Genomic DNA, 23,673 nt, shown 5'->3' on the forward strand with positions numbered 1-23,673 from the left:
GGACTCAAGGTCAGGCACCGAGGGCATCTGGGGACTGTCACCACGGGAGGGCCCAGCCTCCAGGAGAGGGGCCTCCGGACTGCAGTGGGGGCAGAGCTGTGTGCGAAAGAGAACGGGCGTTGGTGACATCAGACCTGCGCCACCCCAGCACCTGCTCCCATGCTTCCCGAGCCTCAGTTTCCTCATCTGTGAAATAGGACCAACAACACCTGACTTGCAGGTTTTGTAGGCTGCACTGGGATGACATCAAAACCATGTACACACAGCTGCCCACATGGTGCACGGAGGGTCCCCAGTCCCCCCCCCCTCCCCCGGGGCTTGTCTCCTCTCTGCTGTGCTCTGGCCACGGAGACGCTGAGCTTGAGTACACCTGTCCCTGCTGTGCAGTCAGACGCTGGAGCTTGACCCGCACGTCCTGAGTCCTGTTTCCTCTCCCCGGGGGCTCAAGAAAGCACTCGTGTTCCAGCCTGTGTGCGCTGGGCGGGGCGAGTGCTTGGTCCCACCTGTGGCACCACGTCCAGAGTGGATGGTTTATCTCAGGGGTGGGCAAACTTTTTGACTTGAGGGCCACAGTGGCTTCTTAAACTGGACTGGAGGGCCGGAACAAAAGCATGGATGGAGTGTTTGTGTGAACTAATATAAATTCAAAGTAAACATCATTACATAAAAGGGTACGGTCTTTTTTTTTTTTTTTTTTAGTTTTATTCATTTCAAACGGGCCAGATCCGGCCCACGGGTCGTAGTTTGCCTATGGCTGGTTATCTGATTCGACTGCTGAGCTGGGACATTTTCTGGGCACACCTGGGGGTGGGGGGCCTTCTCCCCTCTGTCTTCGGAGGAAGTCGCCTTGGCACATCCCAGGTGCGGGGGAGGCGAGGGGCAGGAAAGCCCCGTGGGGCTTCGAGCTTTGACAAGACCCCGCTCCTGGGGGCGTGAGCCCCGGTGATGAATGGCCCTGCTGCCCTGTTCGCAGCGCCCGGCGTTACCAGCCCGCCCACCTGGCCTTCTCCGGAAGAGGAGCCCCTCCGCCCGGCCTGCCCTCCCCTTTCTGAGCAGCGGCTTGCAGGGCGCCACAAAGACTTCTTAAAACACATCATTGAATCCCCGCTCGCCTGCTGCCCTTTATGGCTCTGGCGCAGCCTGCTTCCTCCAGCTCAGAAGCTTTGTCTGGGGTCAGGCCTCCCCATCAAAATTTACTGCAAACATCTTTCTACAGCACCTGTCTCACTGAGCTGTGAAATACGTTCGCCTCCAAAACAGAAAGAAAATTAAAACCTGTGTTGTACATCTCTTATCAGAAAAATAAAACTCACTTGTGCTTTAAGTCTGCATCTGTCTTTCGGGCAAAAGGAAATGGACGATGTTATAAATGTGTGGGGCACGTGCCCAGCCGAAGGGCCCCGCTTCTCCCGGGGCGCGTGAGGCGGGCCTGGGTGCCACCGGCGGGAAGTGGCGGTGACCAGGGCACTGGGTGAGAATCGCTGTGTCTTCTCCTCCCTCGGAGTCAGAGACCAGTGTGTGTAGCTCCTCCCATCAGCCCGGCCGAGACCTGGGGTTGAGGACAGGGTGCCCCCATGCTGGCCTCGAGGGGTGCGTGCCTGGGGACCACGGGCTGGAGGGACAGGCTGACACGTGTCCCCAGGTTGGCGCCCAGCACTGGTGGCAGAGCTGGGAGCTCTGGTTGTCTACCTCTGTCGTCTCTGAGAAAGGGGGGGGGGGGCGTCTTTTGGACTTGGCTGGAGAGGGGCTGTGCAGGCCATGGTCACTCAGGCCATGGGTAGCGGGGAGGGCGGGGATGGGGCAAGAGAGAGTGAGCGCTGGGCCGCATGCTGCCCAGGCCTGCCTGGGTCTGGGCAAGGCTTCTCTGCTTCTTCTGTAAAGGTGGGTGCTGGCATCTGCCAGATGGTGTTGGCTAGGGGACCTGAGCCACCTCCGGGCACCCAGACTGAGGACCTTGGCTCCCGGGTCCTGTGGGCTCGGTGGGCTCGGTCTGGGTCCCTGCTGCCCAGTGTCCATGCCACAGCAGGTGCATTCACTCTGGCGCCGGGTGCAGCTGGCTGGGAGTCCCTGCACGTGGGCAGTGCCAAGGCCTGAGAGGGGGGATGTCTTTGGTCACAGTTGTGCAAGATGACAAATATGGGGACCCAGATAATTTAAAAAGCTCCTCTACTCACTGTGCCCCAAGTTGAAAAAAAAAATCCCCCCGAATTGTGTCTTGTTTTGTTTTGCTCCCTTGAGTCTTACCCCCTCCAGGCGGGAGTGCTTGTCCCCGAGGTGCGTGCTGCATTTTACCGCTGACAGCGCTTTCGCCGCCAGCTTCTCAGGCGCAGCCAGCCCAGGCTCCAGGAGGGCTGGCGTGTCCCTGTTCTAGAGACGAGAAAACTGAGGCGCAGAGAGGCCGGGTGCCGCCCATGAACGTGCCTGGGCGTGGCGAGCCCGAGCCTGTGGGACCGAGGAGCAGGAAGGAGAACCACAGCAGCGGCCTGGCCTCTCGTGGAAGCCTTTGTTTCCAGCCCAGCCGATCTAGATCCCTCCCCATTTCTCCGCCCACAGGCTCCCTCCTGCCCCAGGGCTTTGGTGCATGCGGTTCCCTCTGCCCCGAAGACTGTTCTCTTAGAACCTGTCCTCCACCTCCAGGTCTCAGCTCGTTCGCTCACTGATTCAGCCCACGATGTGCACACGTGCTGTGCACTGTGCCAGGTGGTGGGGATCCGGCGTAAACAGGACAGATCCAGTGTGGCCAAGGTCAAGTGAGGAGTGAAGGGTAGTCAGGGAAGGGCTGCTCTGGGGGGGCGGGTAGGCAGGGAGGAGGAAGGCCAGGCGGGGGCACAGCCGGTTCAAAGGCCCTGAGGCAGGGCACAGCCTGGCTGGTGGAGGAGCGCAAAGGTGACCTGCTTGGTTGCCTGGCCGAGGTGCAGGGGGCAGAAGGAACTGTACGGGGAGGGCCGCACGGAGGAGGTCAGGGAGAGAGGCAGGCCTGCTACTTGGCCATGGTGAGGACGCGGATTTTGAAATGAGCTTTAAGCAGAGCGATGGCTGCTGACATGTTCCTAAGCTCCCTGGGCTGCTGTGTGAGGAACCGACGATTGGATGGACACGGGGAGTCGCTGGGAGTTGGGGGCTTTGGAGGGGTCTAGGGAGCGACGAGGGAGGCTTGGCTCTGGCAGAGTGAGCAGAAGGCTTGGTTTCGGGGGACTGTGGGGATAAGTCTGACAGCTCAGAGGATGCTGAGGGGCTGGAGGTGCGGCTCTGGGATTACGAGCATAAAGGTTTTGACTGCGAGGCATTGCTGTGAAGACTAGGGAGGGTGTGGATGAAGGAGGAGGGAGAAGGTACTGAGAAGGGGGCCAGCGAGCCAGGCGGGGTCCAGGGGAGGGGCTTCCTGATGGGGACGAAGGGGCTGGAGGGCTGGAGGTGCCGAGTGAACAAGGGAGGACAGGATGGGCCACTGCACTGGGCCCCGTGGCCCGTGGTGTCTCTGACCTTGGCCTTGATGGAGAGGTGGGGCCAGACCGTCCTGGTTGGAGGAGCATGGGAGGGAGGAAGTGTAGACAGTGGGGGAGGGGGGCAGAGAAACGAGGCCACAGCTGCGGGGCGTGGAATGTGGGGTCGAGGGAGGGTTTTGTTTTAAAAGATGGACCAGCAGAGGGTGTGGAGGGGGAGCTGCCGGAGCTAGTCCTCCGGAAGGTGAGCCAGGTGGCCTTCACGCCCAGTGACTGAAAGGGAGGACGGGGTGTGGGTGGGGGCGGGGGGGAGGGGGGCTTGCTGCTTGGTGGGAGGAGGAGGCAGCACCTGATGGCTGGAGGACGAGTGGGGGAGGCTTGGGAGAGGGGAGATGGAAGAGGGCACCCCTTTCTGAAGCAGCACCTGGATGGGCGGGAGGACAGGCCACCAGGGGGAGGTCAAGAGTTTATTTCAGTGGTTCTCAACCTTCCTAATGCCGCGACCCTTCCATACAGTTCCTCATGTTGTGGCGAACCCCAATTTCATTGTTACAAATTGAACATAATTAAAGCATAGTGATTAATCACAAAACAATGTAATTATATATGTGTTTTCCGATGGTCTTAGGCGACCCCTGTGAAAGGGTCGTTTGACCCCCAAAGGGGTCGCGACCCACAGGTTGAGAACCGCTGGTTTATTTATTTTTTAAAAATATTTTTATTGATTTCCTAGAGAGGAAGGGAGAGGGCGAGATAGAAACATCAATGATGAGAGGGAACCTCCTGCACTCCCCACATTGGGGATTGAGCCCACGCCCCTGAACATGCTGCTCCTGCCCGGGAACCCCTTCCCGCCCTGGCCGCCGCCCTCTCCTCTCGGAGTCTCCCAGGTCCCCTGGGCTGGGTCCGGGTCCCTGTGCCAGCCCCCAGCGCCTTCCCCGCCCACCTGGACGGCTTGCTGGTGCTGAGCCTGGTCGGCCTGTCTCCTGGGCCGGACTGTGGGTTCTCCAGGGCCAGGGCCACGTCTGCCTTGTTGGCTGTTGTATCCCCAGCACCAGGTTCAGACCGGCACTTTGTAGGTGTCTGTGGAAGGGTGGGGCGTGGCTGCCAGAAAGTGGGGTTCTGGTTTGAGCCACGGGTGCTATGAGCCTTTTATAATCGCCCCGCCTTAGAGTTGAGCCAGGCCACGACCTGGGGGCCTGCGTCCGTGAGGAGCCGAGGCTTGGAGGCGCCTAGTGACTTTAGCAGGAAAATGGCACCCAGGGGCCAACCTGGCTTGAATACCTGCCCCTTGCAGCCATCTCCCCAGAAGGCCCCCGGGGGGGCACCCCCTTCTCTCCCACCACTTGCTCTAAGGCAGTAGTTCTCAACCTTGGCTGCACATTAGAATCACCTGGGAATCTTTTTAAAATTCTGATCTCTGGGCCTCATCCTCCGGAAATTCTGTTTCTTTGTTACTAATGTTGTGGCCCCACCCCATAACAAAGAAACAGAATTTCCGGAGGATGAGGCCCAGAAATCAGGATTTTAAAAAGATTCCCAGGTGATTCTAATGTGCAGCCAAGGTTGAGAACCACTGCTCTAAGGCCCTCCCACCTCTGCACACTTTCTGGTGCTTTTTGAGTCCCTTGTCTGTGACCTTTGCTGGTTATTGTCCCCCAACCTCCCCATGGTCAGGGGAGACTGCTCCAGCTGGGGAGTGTGTGGTCAGGGGAGTGAGGCTGGGCTGAGCACCTGGGTACCGCGCGGGCTCAGGCCAGCAGGGGGAGCTCACAAGCCACGAGCCTGGACCAGGGCTCAGGAGAGCTGGCTGCTTCTGAGGGGTACTCTGGGCTCCTCTGCCTGGTGCCGCCGCAGGGGAGCTGGCCTGGGCCACCCAGCAGACACCTGTGGGGTGGGGGGAGCTCTCAGCCGGTGCTGGGGGGCTGCTGTAACGGGCAGCAGGCTGCTTGGCTCTGTGGCTCTTTGAGGAGGAAGGCTGTCTTGGCTCCCGGTGTCCTGAGCCTACACATAATGCCAATGATGATGTCTGATGGATCATGTAACTGATTGGTAATGTGACCCACTGATGATGTAACTGATTGATCATGTAACTGATTGATCATATAATGGACTGATAATGTAATCAATGGATGATGTAACTGACTGATAATGTAATTGATTCATTGTCACCAACCTGCTTGGCCTGAGCATGTGTAAGCTTGAAATTACTCTGCAAGAGGTGTCTTAATCCCCACTGTGTACATGAAGAAATGAGGGGCCTAGAGCTGTGGGCGCAGCTGGAAAGTGGCCGAGTTGATTTCTGAACTCTGGTCTGTGGTGCTGGAGGGATGTGCTCGGCCTCCCGGGGCTTCAGTTTCCCCTCCTGAACAAAGAGGGCAGGGCAGGATGTTCCAGGGGCCTCCAGACCCAAACACCCAGGTGGAGCCTCTGGGAAGAATGGACTCCCAGGGCTGGTTTTCATCCTGGACGTGGCGAGAGTCCCCAGACCGTGGGGGTGGGGGTGGGGAAGCCCCCGGTCTGCCACCCGCCCTGCCGGCCTTGACTGTCCTTCCTGCCCGCCCCGCCCCGCCCCGCAGCGTTTCTGAAGGGCCTGAGTGACAAGCAGCGGGAGGAGCACTACTTCTGCCAGGACTTCATCAGGCTGAAGAAGGTCCCCACCTGGAAGGAGACAGCGAAAGGTAGGCCTGCCGGGAGGTGGCCCCTGCGACCACACCTCGGGAGAATCTTCCGGACGAGGCCAGGAAGAGTGGCAGCAGCGGGTGCTGAGTGCTTGCTGTGTGCGGGGCACTGTGCATGCGTCACCTCATTTAATTAGTAGCACAGCCTGAGGCGGGTTTGGTTTTTACCCCCATGACATCCTTAGGAGGCTGTGCCCAGACCCCCCATCACCTGGCTGTTGAGCCAGGATTTGTGGCTGCGGTGGCGTGGCTTGCGGGGTATGTGCTGGTGAGCGCCCAGGCCCTGCACATGGTAGCCCTGGTAACTGGTCACCTGGGCAAGTCACTTAACCCACCCAGGCCTCAATTCCACATCTGTGAAATGGGGAGGGCGCTGCTAATACTGCACAACATTGCTATAAAGATTCAAGACTGGATGTGTGCTGCACATAGTAGGCGCTTAGTCGTGGGCTGCCGTCACCCGGGATTTCAGTCCCCCCGGGCCAGCTGCCTCTGGAGGTGGAGGGCGCTGTTCGGGCGCCCGGCGTGTGGGCACTGGGGGCCACTCTGCAGTGACGGGCTCTCTCAGCCTCTGCTTGTTCCAGGCTTGACCGTGAAGGTGGAGGAGCCCAAGTACAAAAAGGACAAGCACCTCAACGAGAAGATCTCCCTGTTCCGCGGCGACATCACCAAGCTGGAGGTGGACGCCATCGTCAACGCCGGTGAGTGGAGGCTCCTGGCTGGCCCGAGCCAGAGACCTGGCGGCCGGTCACCTTCGCTCTGGTCTGCCGTGCCCCGCACGGGGACACCACCGGGCTCCAGCGAGGCCTGGGTGGCCGGAGGAGAGGGCCCGCTGGCGCCACGGGAGCCCGGAGTGTCGGCTGAGTGGACGCCTGTTCCCTTGAAACCCTGACCTCTGTGTCAGGGGCGCCTTGGCTGCGCTGCCTCACGGCTCGGAGACCCATTAGCGGCCGGGAAGAGAGAGCCTGGCTGGAATCGCGCCGGGCTGCGGGCCGCCCTTCCAGGAAGGCGGATGCCCTGACCACCGCTTCCTTCCTCCGCCGCCCGCCCCTCACTGTCAGAGCTGGAGCAGCGGGGAGCTCACGGAGGAAGGGCGGGGGCGGAGGCCCGGTGCCCCAGGCTCAGCTTCCCGTGGTGACTTGCTGGCTTGGCAGTTTATTGTGATGAGTCGGGGAGTCTGCTCTCTGTCCCCCTAGAGGGGGGAGGAAGGTGGCTGCTCTCCCAGGCAGTGGCTGTCTGGCCAAGGTCAGAGCAGGTGTCAAGAGGCGGTCACGTCCAGATGTGCGGGTGGTTCACCCACCCCTCACTCCCTTGCTCGCAGGACGTCACAGCAGGGAGCCCCTTTCTGAGAGCAAGGTTTGGGGACCTGGGCAGACTCACAGGGAAACCCTGCAGTCTCCGGCACCCCCAGAAGCATCTCCAATCTCCTTCCTCTCACCCTTGGGCTTGTGTCTGACGCCAGGGCTGGCCAGGGAGTGGGGTCGTCGAAGGATTCTGGGGCGTGGTAGTGCTGGTGCTGACTGGCTGAGTGACAGGGCTGCCCAGGGCCTGCTCGTTTGTGGTCCGGGTTGCATTTCTGGCAGCGGCCTCGTTCTGTGTGACCCCCTCTCGATGTCGGCAGGACCGTGCAGTCCCACGGTGCTCCTGCCCCCACGTTGCCGGTCTCGGTACACAGGTGACGAGGCACACGAGTTCTGACTCCGAGCAGCAGCAGGCTGGGTCACCTCCGAGTTCCTTTTGCTGTTTTTGCTCATTTCCCTGGGCCCCTAGGGTGGCCACGAGGTCTGTGAGTCCATCTGGGGAGCCATGGAGCTAAGACTCGCCAAGCTGGGCCGGCAGATGTCACGGCAGCCCCGAGGAGAAGGGCGTTCTTGCTGCCTCGACCCAGGAGGGGTTGGCTGGGGGCAGGAGGACCACGCCCTGGGGCTGTGGCTGAGGGGACAGTCCCACAGGCCCATGAGGCTGCCCTGCCCAGTGCCCCCCCCTTTCAGTCGCTGGCCAGGGTGTGGGAGGCACCCCGCTGGCACTTTCCATGCTGAGCAGCAGAATGGCCGGAGGGGGAAGTGGGGCATCTTATCAGCTCCTTAGCGGCTGAGTGGGTGGTTGGGGGGCCGGGAGGGAGGGTGGGAGGACCCAGGCAGGGCGTCGGTGGGATGCAGATGGAGCGGCGGGGCTCCGGAGGGCTGCGGAGTGATTAATGGCCCTTCCTGAGTGCCCTGTGCCTGCCAGCCTCCGAGAGCAGCGGCTCTGGCAGCCTCTCGCGCACTCAGAGAGCACTTCGGTCCTGGCTGCATCCAAGTGCACCGGGCTGGGGCGGCAGCGTTTGCACACCTCTCCCCTTTCCTCCAAACCTGCCTGGGCTCCTGCTTCCTCCTCTGCATGGTGGGGGTGGCAGGAAACCCCGCTGTGGGGTGTTGGGGGGCGTGAGGAGCTGGTGCTCACGAGCTGTGGTGCACACGCAGTGCCTGGCATGAACCGGGAGCCTCAGCACCTGCCGCTGCTGTCGATGCCACGTCGTTCCTCTGGCGTCGGCCCTGCCCCGGCGGTGAGAAGGGGTGCTGGGTGCCTCCCACAGATGAGCAGCGTTCTCCTCCCTCTGCTGGCTGCAGTTTACCCAGCACCGCTTGGCAAGTTCTCTTGGGATCTCCTTATTTCTAAAAAGAGTCTCACGGCAGGGAGAACCCAGAACCTGCCTGGAGCCCCAGGGCATGGCTGAGGCTGGCCCTTGGACTCAGGGAGTCCACACAGAGCTTGCACCCGTCCAGGCCATCCGTCCAGGTGTTTGGCCAGCCCTGGTGTTCAGGTGGCCTTGGCACTGCTGAGACCTCAGGGTCCTAGGAGGCCTTGACATGGGGCCTCATCCCTGGGGCCCTACTATCTTGGCTGAGGCCGCCACTGCCCACCACCAGGGGGCGGCAGAGATCACGGTCCCCACGCCCAGCACCGCCCGTAAATCAGCCTGTTTATTAGCGGAATAAAAAGCCGCGGCCTGGAGGGGCTTTTCCGGGCTGCATAAATCTAGTCTGTGCCTCGTGGAACCCATATGTGCTTAATTCATATGTAAAGTTTCAAGCAGGAAGAGAATGCGTGTCCATTAAATTCTATTTGACTTGATTATAATCATTAGCCGTGAATAATTGCTTCTCAGCGCCGGCCTGTGGAGCCACCACAATGGGGAAAGGGAGCGAGCGATTTTCCAGGGGTGGAGATGTTCACATTTTTGGTGTTGAAGCCAAGGGCGATGTTGGCTTCATGGGGGTCAGTACCCCCTGGGGACTGGCGGGGTTGGGATGGGGCTGGGGGCTCAAGGTCAGTAGCAGAGCTTCTGGGTTTGCGGGGGTGTCTCTTTTTGTCCCCGTGGTCAGAATGGGGGATGGGGAAGGTGCCATCGCTGCCTGGGCTTTGCTCCAGTTGCAGGGACCGTAGAGGGGGAGGCATGGGGAGTTGGGAAGGGCCTATGAAAGAAAGGGTGGTTGGGGCCCCCCAAATCCCTTCCATGCTGAAGAGCCTTGGTGGGGGGGATATTTCCCCAGCTCTTGGGAAAACCCTGGGGAATCCTTGGAGAGGGCAGGAGCCAGGCGCCCTCCCTGCCTGTGTACCTCATTCCTCCCTGCCCCACAGAGGGACCCCGCCCCGGCCTCTCTCAGGACTTCGGAAAATCACCTTCTGTTTCTGAACGGGTCCCCTGGCACTGGCAGCCCAGGACTGCCTTTTACCCCACTCGGCGGTATTTGAGATGTGATTGGCGTGTGTGTGTGTGTGTGTGTGTGTGTGTGTGTGTGTGTATGTGTGTATGTGTGTATGTGTGTGAGAGTGTGTGGTGTGTGAGGTATGTTACATGGAGGGGTTGCTGGGGCAGAGAGTAGAAGGGGGGCTGCCTGGCCGGTGGAGGGCAGGGCTCGAGGCCACAGGGGCAGGACCAAGTCCCCCAAGTCCCCAGACCCAGTGCAGACATCCCGGGACCCTCCTCAGCCCGCTGGCCACGGCCTCCCGCGCTCTCTAGCAGCCTGGAGAGCCTTAGGCTCCTGCCATCTGTGCCAGCCACGGCTCCTGCCCACGGGGGCACGCAGCATCCATCTTAATTAAATTGGGCTGCCATGCTGGCAAGACAAGCCAGGGAGTCCCTGCAGGCCCCCGTTCTGGAGCAGAGATTCTGGGGGGCAGTGTCTGGCCTGCGACCTCCAGGCTGTGTCTGGGGAGAACCATGCCTGGCATCTCTTCCAGTTCTGGGGTCTCCACCCTGGGGGTGTTCCGGCTTCTGGAGTGTGTGTCTTGGGGGAGGAGGGCATGACCTTGACCGGGTCGTCTCCATGCCCTTGAGGTTCCCAGCATTCCCCTAGCTCTCGACAGACAGCGAGGAAGTGTCCCAGCACAAAGAAAGACCCCATTCGGGGCCAGCGGGGCGGGCTCCTGGCCCCGGCCTCAGGCATAACAGGACAGAGCAGGGATGAAGGCGGTGCTTTGTGCAAAGACAGAAAGAACCTTTCACTTCGAAGATGTCCCTGGCCAGTGAGTCGGGGCCACGGCACAGAGGCCAGGAGGGGTCCGAATCTCAGCGTTCCTGCTGGCGGCGACGCCGGCGCCCAGGCCCGTCCGTCGGAGCCTCTGTTTCCTCATCTGAAAAATGGGTCATCATTGGCTTCATGCCTGGTGGTGTGAGGATGATATGAGCTCAGGCTGGTCCCGTGCTGGGCCCCATGCCTGGCACACGGGGAGCCCTCAGGACATTATTGAGGGGAAGTCAAGAGCCAGAGCGACTAAGTAGGATGTAATGTGACAAAGCGCTGGGGACAAGGGCTACGCAGAGTGTCCCCACGCGCAGGGACCCATTAATTCTGCCGGGAGGTGGCAGGCGGGGAGGCGGGTCAGGGAGGCCGTGGAGGGGCCGCCGTGGGCCGGCGTACAGGCCGGGGCAGCCATGCCTCACAGCGACACGCTGGCCTCCCTGGGAGTTGTAAGACGCTTATTTATTTAACATGAGGCGTGAAGTGGCGCTCTGTTGCCTGAAGTCCTGGGGCTTTGATTTGTGGTCTGCCAGCGCGTCGTGCCCTCCTGCAGCCCAAGTCAGCCAAACTCCCGCCTCATCCCGCTGCGGCCGGCAGGGCCCCCAGGAGCCTGGCCCCCGCGCTGTCCCCCCCACGCTGTCCCCCCGCGCTGTCCCTGGGCCACCGCTCAGAGTCAGTGATTTAGAGACCGCCTTGATGGACTAGCAAGCAGGGCCCGGGGACGCCGACTGCCTTGTGGGAAGCGATCTGACGCTAAACTGTCGCCGTAAATCGCTTTATCTGTCACTTCAGATTTAAATGTGTTTGCTGAGGCTCGCCTCCACCGCCAGCGGCAACCTCTCCGCAGCCGGCAGGGAGCGCGGGGGCGGGTGGGAACCTGTGGGCAGCCGCGGATCTGGCTGGGCCCTGTCCCCTGGGGAGCACAGGGTGCGGGCTGGCCCTTCCTTGGTGCTGACCCCTCAGTGCCCATCCGAGGCATCTGTAAGGCAGGTGGGACTATGAGCCCCATTTTCGGTGCCAGACCAAGGCTCAGAAGAAGAGATAACACCTCGGCTTGGAATTTGAACTCACGTATGACCTTTCCTTCATTCAGCAGATGTGTGTGGTGGGCCTGTTGTGTACCAGGCACTAGGGAAGGCCCTGGGCTACAGGAGACACAACCTCTAGTCCAAAATTTGGGATAGGACATGTGAATGGCAAGGAACAGCAACATGTATGAGGGATGGGAGTCCTGCCTGCGGGAGGGCATAGGGGTGGGTGGGAGGCAATCAGGAAGCCTGCCTGGAGGAGGAGGCGCTCAAGCCAAGAAGGGGGAAGCTGAGTCGGAAGTTGGACAAGGGCACTCCAAGGGCAGAGGAGAGTGCTGACAGGGAGGGGTGAGGTGGGTGGGATTGGGGAAGCTCCGAGGTCCTTGGAATGAGCTACGGCACATCCTGAGCTGAGGGTCTCCCTCCAGGTCTAGGCTGTATTCACGCCCTGGGCCATCTCTCTTGGACTCCTGGGGTTACATCAGCCCCACGGTGTCAGCGGGGAAACTGAGGCTCAGAGATGTGAAGTGTCTGCTGAAGGACATACAGCTGAATAGCAGTGGTGCTGGGAGGGGAGGCTCTCCGGACTCCACAGCCTCCAGGAAATCCTTTGTTTCGGAAGGTGGGTGGGAACACCTCTTCTTTATTCTGGTTGAAAAGTTGGTCCCCAGAGTGGGTGTAACCCCACTGCAGGGGATGGGGAAGTAGGGCAGTTTGGCGCAGCAGGTGGCCAGTGCAGAAAAGATGGGACCGCCATCTGGGTGCAGGTTCGTTGGTCTCGCGAGGCCTTGCAGTGGCTCCCACCCATACAGCCCGCTTGGCTGTGCTGTGTCCCAGCCCCTGACCCCAGCGTGCCCCACTGAGCCCCTGCTTCTGGGCTGGGGCAGCTTGTTTCCGAGTGTCCCCTCTGGGCCGGGGCTGCCCCCAGACCGCATACGTCGCCTCACTTCCCCCATTTTACAGACAAGGAGACTGAGGCACGCACAGAACCATCGCGCTGGTAAAAGGCACAGCCAGGAATCTAACCCTCCCCTTTGGGGCTTGCGGATACGATCAGGTTTGCTTCTGCAGACGCTCCCTGTGGTCCCGGCGAGGGGTGAGGGGTACAGTCCATCCGGAAAGTCACCAGGGAGGCCTGGGGGCAGGAGGCCCCTCCCCACATTAGAAGGTGGCCAGGCCTCACCTGCCCCGCGGCCGGCGGAGGGCGGCTGGTTTCCACAAGGTCGGGAAGTGGTTACGTAAATTCATAAATGATGGATTTCTCCTGAATTATTGAGATCCCCTGAGCTCTCACAGGGCCTGGCCCTCAGAGCCGAGCTTTGGCAGGTGGGTGGGACTCGCGGACCCTGGAGGCTCCTCCATCCCCAGGTCTTCTGCGGAGCCTCCCATCAGCCAGGGCCTTCCTGTCCTTACACAGGGAGGTGAGGGGGCCTGTGCCCTGGGCCCATGACCCTCAGTCTTGGGTCTCAATAGACGTTTGTTGAATGGAGCAGAGATCGAGGCCTTTGAGAGTCTGTCAGACGGTGGGAGGGGCTGGGGAGCCAGTGACTCCTCTGGGCCCCTCGTCCTGCCCCGCCCAGACTCCACCCCACGCCCCCTTGGGGGTCACAGAAGTCAGGGCTGGAAGGGCCAATGCTTCTTACAGATGAGGACAGAGGTGGACGCGTGTGTGAGGTGTGCGGCTCAGGGACACGGCTTGGTGACACGGTGTCTGCCCCCCAGGCGTCCGCAGTCTCAGAGAGGGACGGTGACCTGCTCAGGGCCTTCCGGAGTCCCTGCACTGGCCCTTTCTTCTTGGCCTTTTCTCCCATCAGGACAGACCGTGGTCAGGGAACACCTCTTAGGGCCCTGCTATCGCCCCCCCCCCCCGCCCCCATCCCCAGCGGCTGCCCAGCTCCCCTGTCCTTGAGCCCGTGTGACCTCAGCGCCTGCACCTGTGTGCCCGCCTGTGTCCCCGAAGTGCTCTCCACCCCGAGCACTGAGCTGAGGAGGCCAGAGCTTGTGGGAATGTGTGTGTTTTGAAATTAATGGGGACCATTAAATTGGCCAAGCGTGAAAAGGGCTGGATCGGTAGCCCTTGGCTTGTTCTCCGGAACGATCCGCCAGCGCTTGGCGAAGGGCTGCCGAGTCGGCTTCAGGCCTCCCCAGCTCTCCTGCCCGTTTAGCAGAAGGGCCCCGTGTCCCAGGAGTGACGGGGTCTGGCGCAGCGCGTGGAGGCCACCCAGGAGCGGGGTTCCCTTTTCTCCCCCTCAGCACCCAGCTCTGTCCAGACGATGAGGTTTAGAAGGGGGTTGGATCTGCCCTCTCCAGACCCCTCGGGTGGGCTCACCCACATGCCAGACCCTGACCCAGGGCCTCCAGGTGAGGTCTGGCCTGGGCCCAGCTCGGAGGCCTCTAAGATACCACGTGGCTTAAAGAGAGTCAGCGGATCCAGCCCTGTTTCCTTACCTCCCAATTCCCAGCTGTGTATCAGCTGTGTGACCTTGGGCAAGTCACTTACCCTCTCTGAGCCTCAGTTTTCTCCTCTGTAAATGGGGATAAGCATGCACTATGGGGATCACCAGGCCCTGGGGTTGCTGTGAGTGTGAAAGAAGACAGCTGGTGAGATGCTCAGTACAACGTCTGGGACGAGTAAACCCCTGACAGATGCCAGCTCTGTGCTCGCTGCTGTCACTGCTGCTCAGAGGACTGCTCACGCCCTTGGACGGGGCCTGCTGTGCACCCAGGGCTTGGCTGGGCTGTGACAGGTTTGGTCCCTCCATCCGCCGAGTAGGCTGAAGGCACCTCCTTCCTGTCCTTCTGATGGTGAACGAATAGCCCAGGGTGGCAGAGAAAGGGGCCCCCTCCTGAGCCCTAGTCTTTTGTATTTGGGGTGTCCTGACTGTGAGGGTGCAGGGCGAGCGGGCCAGGCCCCTCCCCACCTCTGCAGTAGGGCCCTCAGTGCCTGCTCTGCCTTCCCTGGCGGAGGGGTGTGCGTCCCACAGGAACAGCCTGGGTAGGGCCAGGACGGGGGAGCAGGCCCGGGACGCGCCCTCCCCGAGATGCCCGTGGCTGAAGTGCTCCCTGTCGGAGCTCCAGGCTGAGCCTGAGCTGCAGAGCCCAGCCGCCCTTCCTCTCCCCTCTTCAGGGTCTTCCTTTGTTTCAGAAGCTCACCTTTTGGGCTCATCTCTTTCATTTGCTAATGATTTGTCCTGATGCTTCCCTGGCACCGTCCCAGGCCCCTTCCCTGCAGTCCTGAGCTGCTGCTCGCTGACGGGCGCAGCTGTCCTGGCGGCCGGGCTGGGCTGGAGGGGCTGGTGTGGCCGGGCCGGTCTCGGGGCCTCGGGAGGCCAGGGCCACGGCTGCTCACAACACAGACTAAGGTACATCGGTTCCACGAGGCCTCAGTTTCCACATGTGCCCCGGCCTCATAGGGGGAGTAAGGAACAGACTAAGGAATCTCAGAGGGAAGGGGTGGGGGGCGGGAAGAGATTAACCAAAGACCTTATATGCGTTTATGCGCAACCCATGGACTCGGGCCACAGGGAGGTGAAGGCCTGGGGTGGGGCGGGAGCGGGTGGATGGGGGGCAAAGGGGGGGAATGGAGGAAATCTGTGATGCTCTTAGCAATAAGATACGTTTTTACAAAAAAGAGGAAGTGTGAGTTATTGCCTGGAATGCCGTGTGCACCGTAGGGGCTTAGTGAACGAGAACTGGTTCTCATTAGTGAGGCTCCGTTTCCACCCGCAGACCTGTCTGAGGGCGGGCCCCCCGCTGCTCGGTGCCGTGTGTGGACGGGGTCCGGCCCATGCTGCCCATTGCTGGGTGGGGGGGCGAGAATGCCTGCCTAGTAGCTCCTGTGGCCAAGGACCCTTGGGTGGCGTGGGCTGTCCAGGGGCACATGATGGGCAGGGGAGCGGAGGGGAGGGGCGGGGAAACAGCTGCTTATGTCTATTGATGTCGGGAGGCAGAAGCCAGAGAGGACTCTGGAGCCAGGAGCTGGGTGGCTGAGACCTGGGATGTGGACGTGGGAGGCCGTGAGCACAGATGGGACTGAGGGTGGAGGGCATGGTCAGCTGGGCCCCAGGCTGGCACCGCGCCTTGGTTCACTCCCCCCCCCCCCCAGCTGCACCCGCTCCCAATGGCAACAAGTGGTCCTGGGGCCGCAGCACCCACCCCTGCACCACTGCTGCCTCGCTGCCCGGACACTGTAATTGCCATAAAAATAGTAGCTTAGCTGCGCGTAGCATGTGGGGAGCGCGCCGGCTGTCAGCCATTCCCCTGCCAGCAGGGCCCGCGTCTGTTTTATTGTTGCCGCCTGGCTGTATTTCACGATGGCTTAAACACCATCAAACGCCACATCCCTTTTGAAAAGCAAGAGCTGCCTTGCTGAGGATGTTGAGGAGAAACAGGAACATTAAAATCCACGCGGCAAATGGCCCAGCGTTGACACTGGCGACGGGACCTTTGCAGCTTCGACTGTTCAAGGAGCTAAATCCCGCCTGGCAGCCGGCAGGGAACTTGCCCGGGTCGTGGCTGAAGCCTTGGGGTTTGGCAGAGTGGGGACCAGGGGGTCGTAGGCAGGCCCAGGGGCCGATGGACTTCTAGGGGTCACCTGACCGCCGCCTCCTCGGCCTTGACCTTAACTCAGATTCATCTCCCTCCTAACAAGTGGTGCCGAGCAGGGTGCTGGGGTCTGGGGCCCGGGGGTTAGAGTGGGGGCGCACCAGGGGACATAGAGGATAGGGCTGCGGTGGCCACTTAGGAGCTCTTGTGACCTTGGCCAGGACATAGCTCTCCTCTGAGCCTCGGTTTCCTCGACTGGAAGCCTGGCAGCGCGACATCCCTTCGCAGGTGACGGCGAGGCTCCAGAGGCCACGTGCACACGCCACGGGCCATTGGAACCCGATAAGTGGCGGCCGTTACCACGGAGAAAGTGGGCGTTTGAGCTGGAATTGATTTTTAAAAAATGTTTAGCCCACCTATTTCCGCTGAAATATAGGTCCAATAAAACCAGGGAGCCATTAACACAGAAATAAAAGGAAACAAGAGGCCAGGAGGGCGCTGACCGGGGCCCCTCCAAAGGACTCGTCACGTGCCCCTGGCCACACCTGGAGCCCGTGGGCCTCCACATCCTTGGCAGGTGCTTTCCAAGCTGCTGGCCTCTCGCTGGGCTCTGGGCTGTGGCCCCCGCTCAGCCCTACCTCCTGCCACTTGAATCTGATGTCTCGTCTGCCAGGGAGGCAGCATGGCTGCCTTTGTGTTTTATGCTCCACGTGGCATCCATCGCCACGGAATACGAAATGTGGCTTTGAGCTTCCTGGCAGCCAGGGCAAAATGTGAAACAAGATGTTAGGTTCTGTAACTCCGCACGTGGGAATCAGTTTAAACAGCAGCTTAACGCCTCTGTCTCGTTCTTTCTGCTCTCTCCCTTGTTCCTCCATTCTCTCCATCGATCACCCTTACCAGGGTTCTTTATTTTCCATGCAGACGCGTCCTGCCTTGCTCCAGCTCCCACTCCAGTCTCACTCCCTCACTGCACTCCCCTCACATGGCGTGGCTTCCGCCTTGGGAGGCGCCCTCTGCCCTCTTGTTTGTCGCCATTCATCCCCGTGTCCATTGGCTGGGTGTCCCGGCCTCTTGCCCCGCCCAGGCCCACTGGGTCTGCCGCTGCACTTTCTCTCCTGTGAGCCAGTGGCTAATAAGGGTCCCCCCAGGGGGCCGGCAGAATCCTTCCCTCCTTAATGTGGCAGTTTAAAAATGTGTCACCATTGATTTGAAGAAAAGGCTTGTTCCTGCTGAGAAAAGCAGCCCCGAGATTCGTCTCGCCTTAGGAACCACGCAGGCAGCTGCATAAATTCCAGAACCACTGAGCTCTCCATGCAGATGCTGGCGCGGAGCCCGCAGCCAGTGCTCCTGGGGCTGGCACCCCACTGCCCTCCCCCTCCTGTTCCCGCAGCGACCAAAGGGGGCCCTTCGCAGGGGAGGGGGAGTCCTGGTTGGAAGAGCCTCTCTCTCTACCTCTTTGTAGCTAGTTAAGCCGGAGCTGAGCCCGTGGCTAATGCCTTGTCGTGACATGCTTTAATCCTGAAGGAGGATGAGTGGCTTCCGGGAGGGGCTCCTGACAGCCAGCGGAGTGCCCCCCACACCCGGGGCCTCCCCAGCCCTCGGCGGTGGGTCTGCTGGCTGCACAGTGGATCTGCCCTGAGGGTGGGGTTTTACCGCCTGGATGCCCTGTCTTCCGACATTTTCCCATCCTGACCTGGAAGCGGCTGGGGGTCATTTGGTCCATCCCCCGACTCCAGCCGGGCCTTCACCCCTCTGGCTGGTGGGACCTGCCCGCTATACTTTGTCCTCACCGCTGGCCCCTCCCTTGCCCCGCAGCAGCAGACGGTGGTCCCCCCCAGCCCCCCCAGCAACGCTCCGAGCCCAGGACACCCGTCCTCAGATGACCTGGGAGGGCTTTAGCATTCTCGCTTTTCAGGTTGAGGAGCCGTGGCGCAGGGCTGCTGTGGTGACTTGTCTCCAGACAAGCCAGGACACTTGAACCACGTCTGCTCCCTGTGATCTGGGTACTTCCCACCCTGTCACCTTTGAAGGAATGAGTGAGCGCACGAGGGGTAAGGGCACATGGTAACCACTTACAGTTCTGGGGTCCTTCCGGTGAGCAGGTGTGGAGTCAGCCCAGGATGGGCGGGTGGCTGTTTGGAGAGCGCAGGGGAGAGCTGAGCTCTCCAGGTCCCTGTAGGGCCCCAGTCCCTTTTGTCATCAGCGGTCACAATGGCCGCCTTGTGGCAGTGCCGTCTGCCCTCCCGGAGGCCGCCCTTAGCCTGACAGTCTCTATCGCTGTGGCCACAGCCGGCGCCAGGACAGTGGTCTGCAGGCTGCACTGGCTGAGTGAGGGTGGGGAAAGGCGTGCCTGGGGATCCAGTGAGCTCTCCCTGGTCTGTGCAGCCGTGAGCAGGGGAGCCGGGGAAGAGGTAAGCAAGCAGTGTGCAGCCTCCCTGGCTGCTGCGGGTCCCTGGGAACATGTGCCGAACCGCCATTTACCAGCTGGCGCAGGGGAGTCTGCGGGCTGCCCCCAGCGGCGCGGCCCCAGCTGCGGAAAGGGCCCCGCGAGGCACCGGCAGCCGTTATGGAGGAGAGGGGGGGCTTTCTTTTCCCAGGCTCCCTAAATGTTATTGCCTTTATAGGCTTTGGAAATCAGTTTTACGGCCTGCGTTGTCTGCTGAAGTACGGAAGGCATGGGAGGGGAAAGAAACCACAGTCAGCTGGCAGGGGCGAGGGGCAGGGCTCAGCTGTGCCCTCCTGGGCCCGGTCCCTCTGTAGGCAGGGACCATCGTAGCTGGAGGCAGGGGGCGGGGATGGTGTGTGCCAGCTGGGACCCTGGAATCTGGTGGGAGAGGCAGCCGGGGACTTCGGGACCTGCCCCTTTTGTTGGATGGCCCCACGGAGCTGGCTTGGGATGGTGAAAGCCACCCCTCCTCCTGGATGCCCAGCGACACCAGCTGGCTCCCCTTGAGTGCCATCAGGGGCACCCGCCAGCCCCAGGCAGTGTAGACGTCTCATGTAAGTAAAGAATAAGCCCTCTGGGTTTTGCCAACTGAGATGCAGGCCTGGCAGGGGCTCCCACTGGCAGAGTGGGCCCATCAGGAGCTGGGCGCGGGGGGTAGGCATTCAGTGGGAGCTCCCAGAAACCCACACCAGCCCTCCTCCCTTTCCTGGGACCGAGGACCCTGGAGGGAGGCCCTGCAGGTCTGCCCCAAGAGAAGGCTGCGTCTCTCCTCTTAATATGCGAAGAGCCCCCACAAATCAATAAGAAAAATGGGCAAAAGATGGAGACAGGCAATTCCCGGAAGGAGGGAAACAAATAGCCAGTAAACAAGTGGAAAGATGCAGAACTTTGCAAGCAATCAAGAAAAGGCTAATTGAAATAGGAGGCATCATTCTTCTCACTGCAGAGGCGGTTGGAAGCTCTGCTGCGAGCAGGCACAGGTGCAGCTGGAGGCGGGCCCTTTCCCGGCTCCCCCCCCAGCCGCTCGCACCAATCCCGCGCATAGTAGGTGCTTGGAAATACTTGCTTGGTGCCAGAAAGCACATAGGACTCCTCTCTGCTCACAGAAAGTCTCAGCAAGGCCACCACCCCTGCCTTCATGTCCGTTGCTTGCCCCGGCCACGCCTGCCTGCTGCTGGAGGTGCTCCTGGAGGGGATATTGGCTCCCAGCTTCACCCCCACCCCAGCCCCCTGGCCCTGGGGGTGCACACGCTTCCTTGGCGATGGCCCTGGCCTTTGTGGGCCTGCCTCTCCTGGGTGGATGCTACTTCCTGCTGTTTGGGGCGGAGCCTGTGGTTCCAGCGCTCTCTGCAAGCTCATGGCTGGTCAAGGGCACACTGCCAACGCGAGTGAGGCGGTCCTCACAGGGACCACACTGGAGACGGGGACCCCTAGAGTTGGGCAGCTCTGGCTGTTATCATGGCTCCTTCCAACACCCCTGGGGCCCTCGATTTGGAGAAGTAGAGGCTGTGGCTCTCCGGGCATCCTGGCTGGCACCCCCCAGCGTCTGGCCCCAGAATCTCTCCTGCCTTTTCTGGTTCCTCCTCATGCCCTCTCCACTCCAGCCCGGGGAAATGATTTTGGGGTTCATACCTGCATGTTCTCTCTCACCTCCTGGCCTTTGCGTGGGGCCTTCCCCTGCCAGGAGAGCCCTTTCTCCCCCTTCTCACCTGGCTGGCTGGTCATGCTCTAGGGTTCTGGCAGAGGTGCCATCTCCTTAGGAGCCTGCCCTGGCCTGGGGTGGGTATCATAGCACAGCCACTCCTTCAGCGCTGTGTTCATTCAGCAGGTGCTGGGCTGCCAGGGAGCTGTGACCCAGGCAGCGGGGACACCTCGGGGCTACACAGTCACCTGTAATGATCTGACCCTGGGCGGATCTGCCTGGCGGGTCAGGAGGGGGAGCCAGGCGGCACCCCGGGTGCGGCTCAGCTCGCTGCACGGAGAGCAGGAAGCCACGCGAGGCCCCAGCCAGGTGCCCTTTCTCTGCCTGTCCCTGAGGGCAGCCGCATTTGCGGAGCCCAGCGTGGCTGCCCACACAGAGCCCTAGGCCACAGGTCATTCTTCAGATGCTTCAGTCCCGGGAAGCTGGGTCTCCGAGTCCTTGAATTGTCCTCCCGCCCACCCATCCCTCATGAGCCTCCTTGGGCAAAGTCAGCCGGCAGGAGAGCCTGGCCCTGAGGGTGGCGCCAGCCTAGGGCTCCGCTCCCCGGACCCAGGTCGCCTCCTCTTGCTGGGTTCCTGCCTTCCTGTTCTCCTGCTCCCATGGCCTAGCTTCCTCTAGGCTTCTCTTTCCGGTTCCCCAGACTGAGGTGGGTGCAGCCCCCCCTTCCAGCTCCTGCTTCTAAAAGGCGCTGGCTGTAGAGTAGGAGCAACAGGGTTACAGCAGAGGGTGTAAGTGCATTGGTGGGCTGGTCAGGGAGGGCTTCCTGGAGGAGGCGGCCTGGAGGCCTACTTCCCCACAGTGGTATCTGGTGGGGGCCCATCTGTGCCTTTCCTTCCAGGCTCACTGACCCTCAGTCAGGCCTCCTCATGAGGCCTCATATGGGCCAGGACGCGGGGCCGTGGGAGGAGCCTGGGCAGGTCGGGTGCAATGCTAACCTGGCACTGTGGCCTTGGGCAAGCTCCTTAGGCCTGGACCTCGGTTTACTCGTGTGAAAATGGGGATACGCCGGAACAGATCCTGGTGACAGAGGTCTGGCACCTGGTGTTATGGGGCCGCGCTGTCTTGCCTGTCACAGATGGGTGCCCCTTTAGGAAATCCCCCCTGATTACGAAGGCTCAGATCTGGGCGGCCACATGGGAGGAAGCGTGTTCGTTAGAAGGCTCAGGCACACTGCCTGGCCGAGCCAAGTGTCTCTCTGCGCCAGCTTCCCGGGGACCTCGGCCTCGCTGTGAGCACATCCTGTGTCTTCCTGGTGACAGGTTCTCTCTGCCAATCCCTGGGGAGCTGGGGAGGGCCTGCTCAGGGAGCAGGGGAGGGGGTGGCTGGGGGCGCTGCCTCTGGTGAGACCCCTCGCCTCTTGACCCCCCTTTGTAATTTCAGTTTTAAGGAGGACTCCGTTCCCTTTCTCCATCCCACCACGACTAATCCATTCGCAGGCCCTGATCCAGGGAAAGCTAATTAAAGAACCTCTGCTCTTAGCTCAGCTGGGCTTGGAAGATTCCCCGTGGGCTGGAGTATCTGAGAGGGGGGCCTCGGAAAGAGCGTCCGTAATAGGCTTACCCCCACCATGCAGGCGGGAGCCAGACAGCCCTCCGCCCAGCACTGCTGTGATCCTGTGGGCCCAGGCAGCACGGCCCCTGTCCGCAGTTTCTGCAAACGGGAGGCTGTGCATCCCCCGAGAGTTTCGAGGGCTGGGGGACGGGCCCCTCACCGCATGTTCCCCAGGAAAGGCGCAGGGTACTGGCACCCAGAGGCTCTGCGGCTCCTGGCTGTGACGGGGAGGTCCCTGCTTCGAGGCTGCTGCAGTGCCTGGCACAGAGCAGATGCTCAGTGAGGTGGGCTCTCTCCCTCCCTGCCCCTCCCCTCTTGAGTGCCCCCCATGCCAGCATCCTTTCTTCCAAGAGCTGACTTGCCTCTCGGAGATTTTAATCAACCAACCGCAAATATTCATTCAACACTTCCCAGCAGAAGGGAGTCCCATAGGGCAGGGGCCTTGGAGATCCCTGTTCGCGGCTGTCTCCCACCTGAGCAGGGCCTGGCACGCAGTAGGTGCTCATTAAAGACCTGAGGATCGTGTGGTTGGCAGTCAGGTCCTGAGATAGAGGTTGACTGCTCTCACGGAGTCTGTACGGTTGCTGCCTTCAGAAACCGCCCACAGGGTCTTGGGGGGATCACTGGGCCCCCAAATGTGGGGAGGAGGTCTTAGAGCTGCCCTTCCAGCCGCGCTGGGCTCTGGCCAAGCCTGGTGTAACCCTGAGATGAGTCAGGGCCGTCCGCTGCCACGCAAGCCCCCATCCTTGCCCGTTCCCAGGCCCCTGCTCCCTCCGCAGTGCCCGGGGGGCGGGTGGCAGGGAGAATTCAGACCCAAGTTCCTGTGCAGGGACCTCTCGGGGGCTCTCGCCTGCATCATGGAAATAAAAATGATAAAAACCTACCGCTGAGTTCTGGGCGGCAGTAAATTACTTAACACCTGAAACAGGTTGAAATGTGGCCACGGTGGCTTTTAATAAGCCCGTCTCGGATGCAGCCGCTTCCGCGAGGAGCGGCCGGGTCCCTTCTCCAGGCATAATTTCATCGCCTCCCAGGCTTGGCAGCGGCGCAAATAAGATTTCACTTCCCTTGTAAATCTCCGCGGGGGAGCGAGGATCGTCTCTGTGCTGTCAGTTAGCGGCCGAGAGAGCCTGTTCACGGAGCCGCTGGAGGAGGGGGTCCCTCAGAGGCGCCCCTGGGGGGCAGCGGGCGCCGGGAGGCAGGTGCTGGCAGGAGGACCAGGGTGTGGAGGGGCAGGGAGGCGCCAGCGTGTAGCGCAGAGACACTTTGTTGGGGCGCCTGCCTGCACATGGATGAGCCAGACCTCCTGAGGCAGCATTTCGGGGTGGCTGGGTGACCCCGGAAGCTTCTGGTGCCTCCCAGGCCGGGTGCTGGGAACAGACCACAGAACTTGGGTGTGGGGTGTGGTTGGGGTATTAGACTCTCCCTGGGTTTGGGCACCTCCCCTCTGGGATGCTTGGTGAGGCCAGAGACCCTTCCTGGGAAGTGGAGGCAGGAGGCAGGAAGCTTCTAGAACCTGGTCGTAGCAGGTGAGAGGAGGCTCCAGGTACAGGGGTAGTGGCCACTACTCTTTCTCCACTTGAACTGGAACTTTTAGTCCCAAGTCGGACCAAACAGGCAGAGTTGGATTCAAGAAGCAGGGGTCCTGGGGTGCCCCTTGACCACAGGGTGTCACCCCACACCTGCGGGCACCTCAGTGCCGTGCAGGTCCTGCGGTCTCTTTGGGAAGAAAGGGCTGGAAGCTGCATGGCTGGTGTGCGGCATGGCCG

At 61.2% G+C, this 23,673-nt stretch overlaps 1 protein-coding gene across 3 annotated transcripts in view; it reads left to right on the forward strand.

Annotated features, from left to right (window-relative positions):
• Window positions 1-23,673, forward strand: part of MACROD1 (mono-ADP ribosylhydrolase 1) — a 130,163-nt gene that overhangs the window by 4,328 nt on the left and 102,162 nt on the right. For all 3 annotated transcript variants that reach the window (XM_036326838.1, XM_036326839.1, XM_036326837.1), the window contains exons 2-3: window positions 6,023-6,124; window positions 6,709-6,825. In XM_036326838.1, the coding sequence (XP_036182731.1) occupies window positions 6,023-6,124; window positions 6,709-6,825 (219 nt within the window). The remainder of the gene's footprint in view (window positions 1-6,022; window positions 6,125-6,708; window positions 6,826-23,673) is intronic.

The sequence above is a fragment of the Myotis myotis genome, unplaced genomic scaffold (genome assembly GCF_014108235.1).
Source record: "Myotis myotis isolate mMyoMyo1 unplaced genomic scaffold, mMyoMyo1.p scaffold_m19_p_10, whole genome shotgun sequence".
Classification (NCBI taxonomy): Eukaryota; Metazoa; Chordata; class Mammalia; order Chiroptera; family Vespertilionidae; genus Myotis; species Myotis myotis.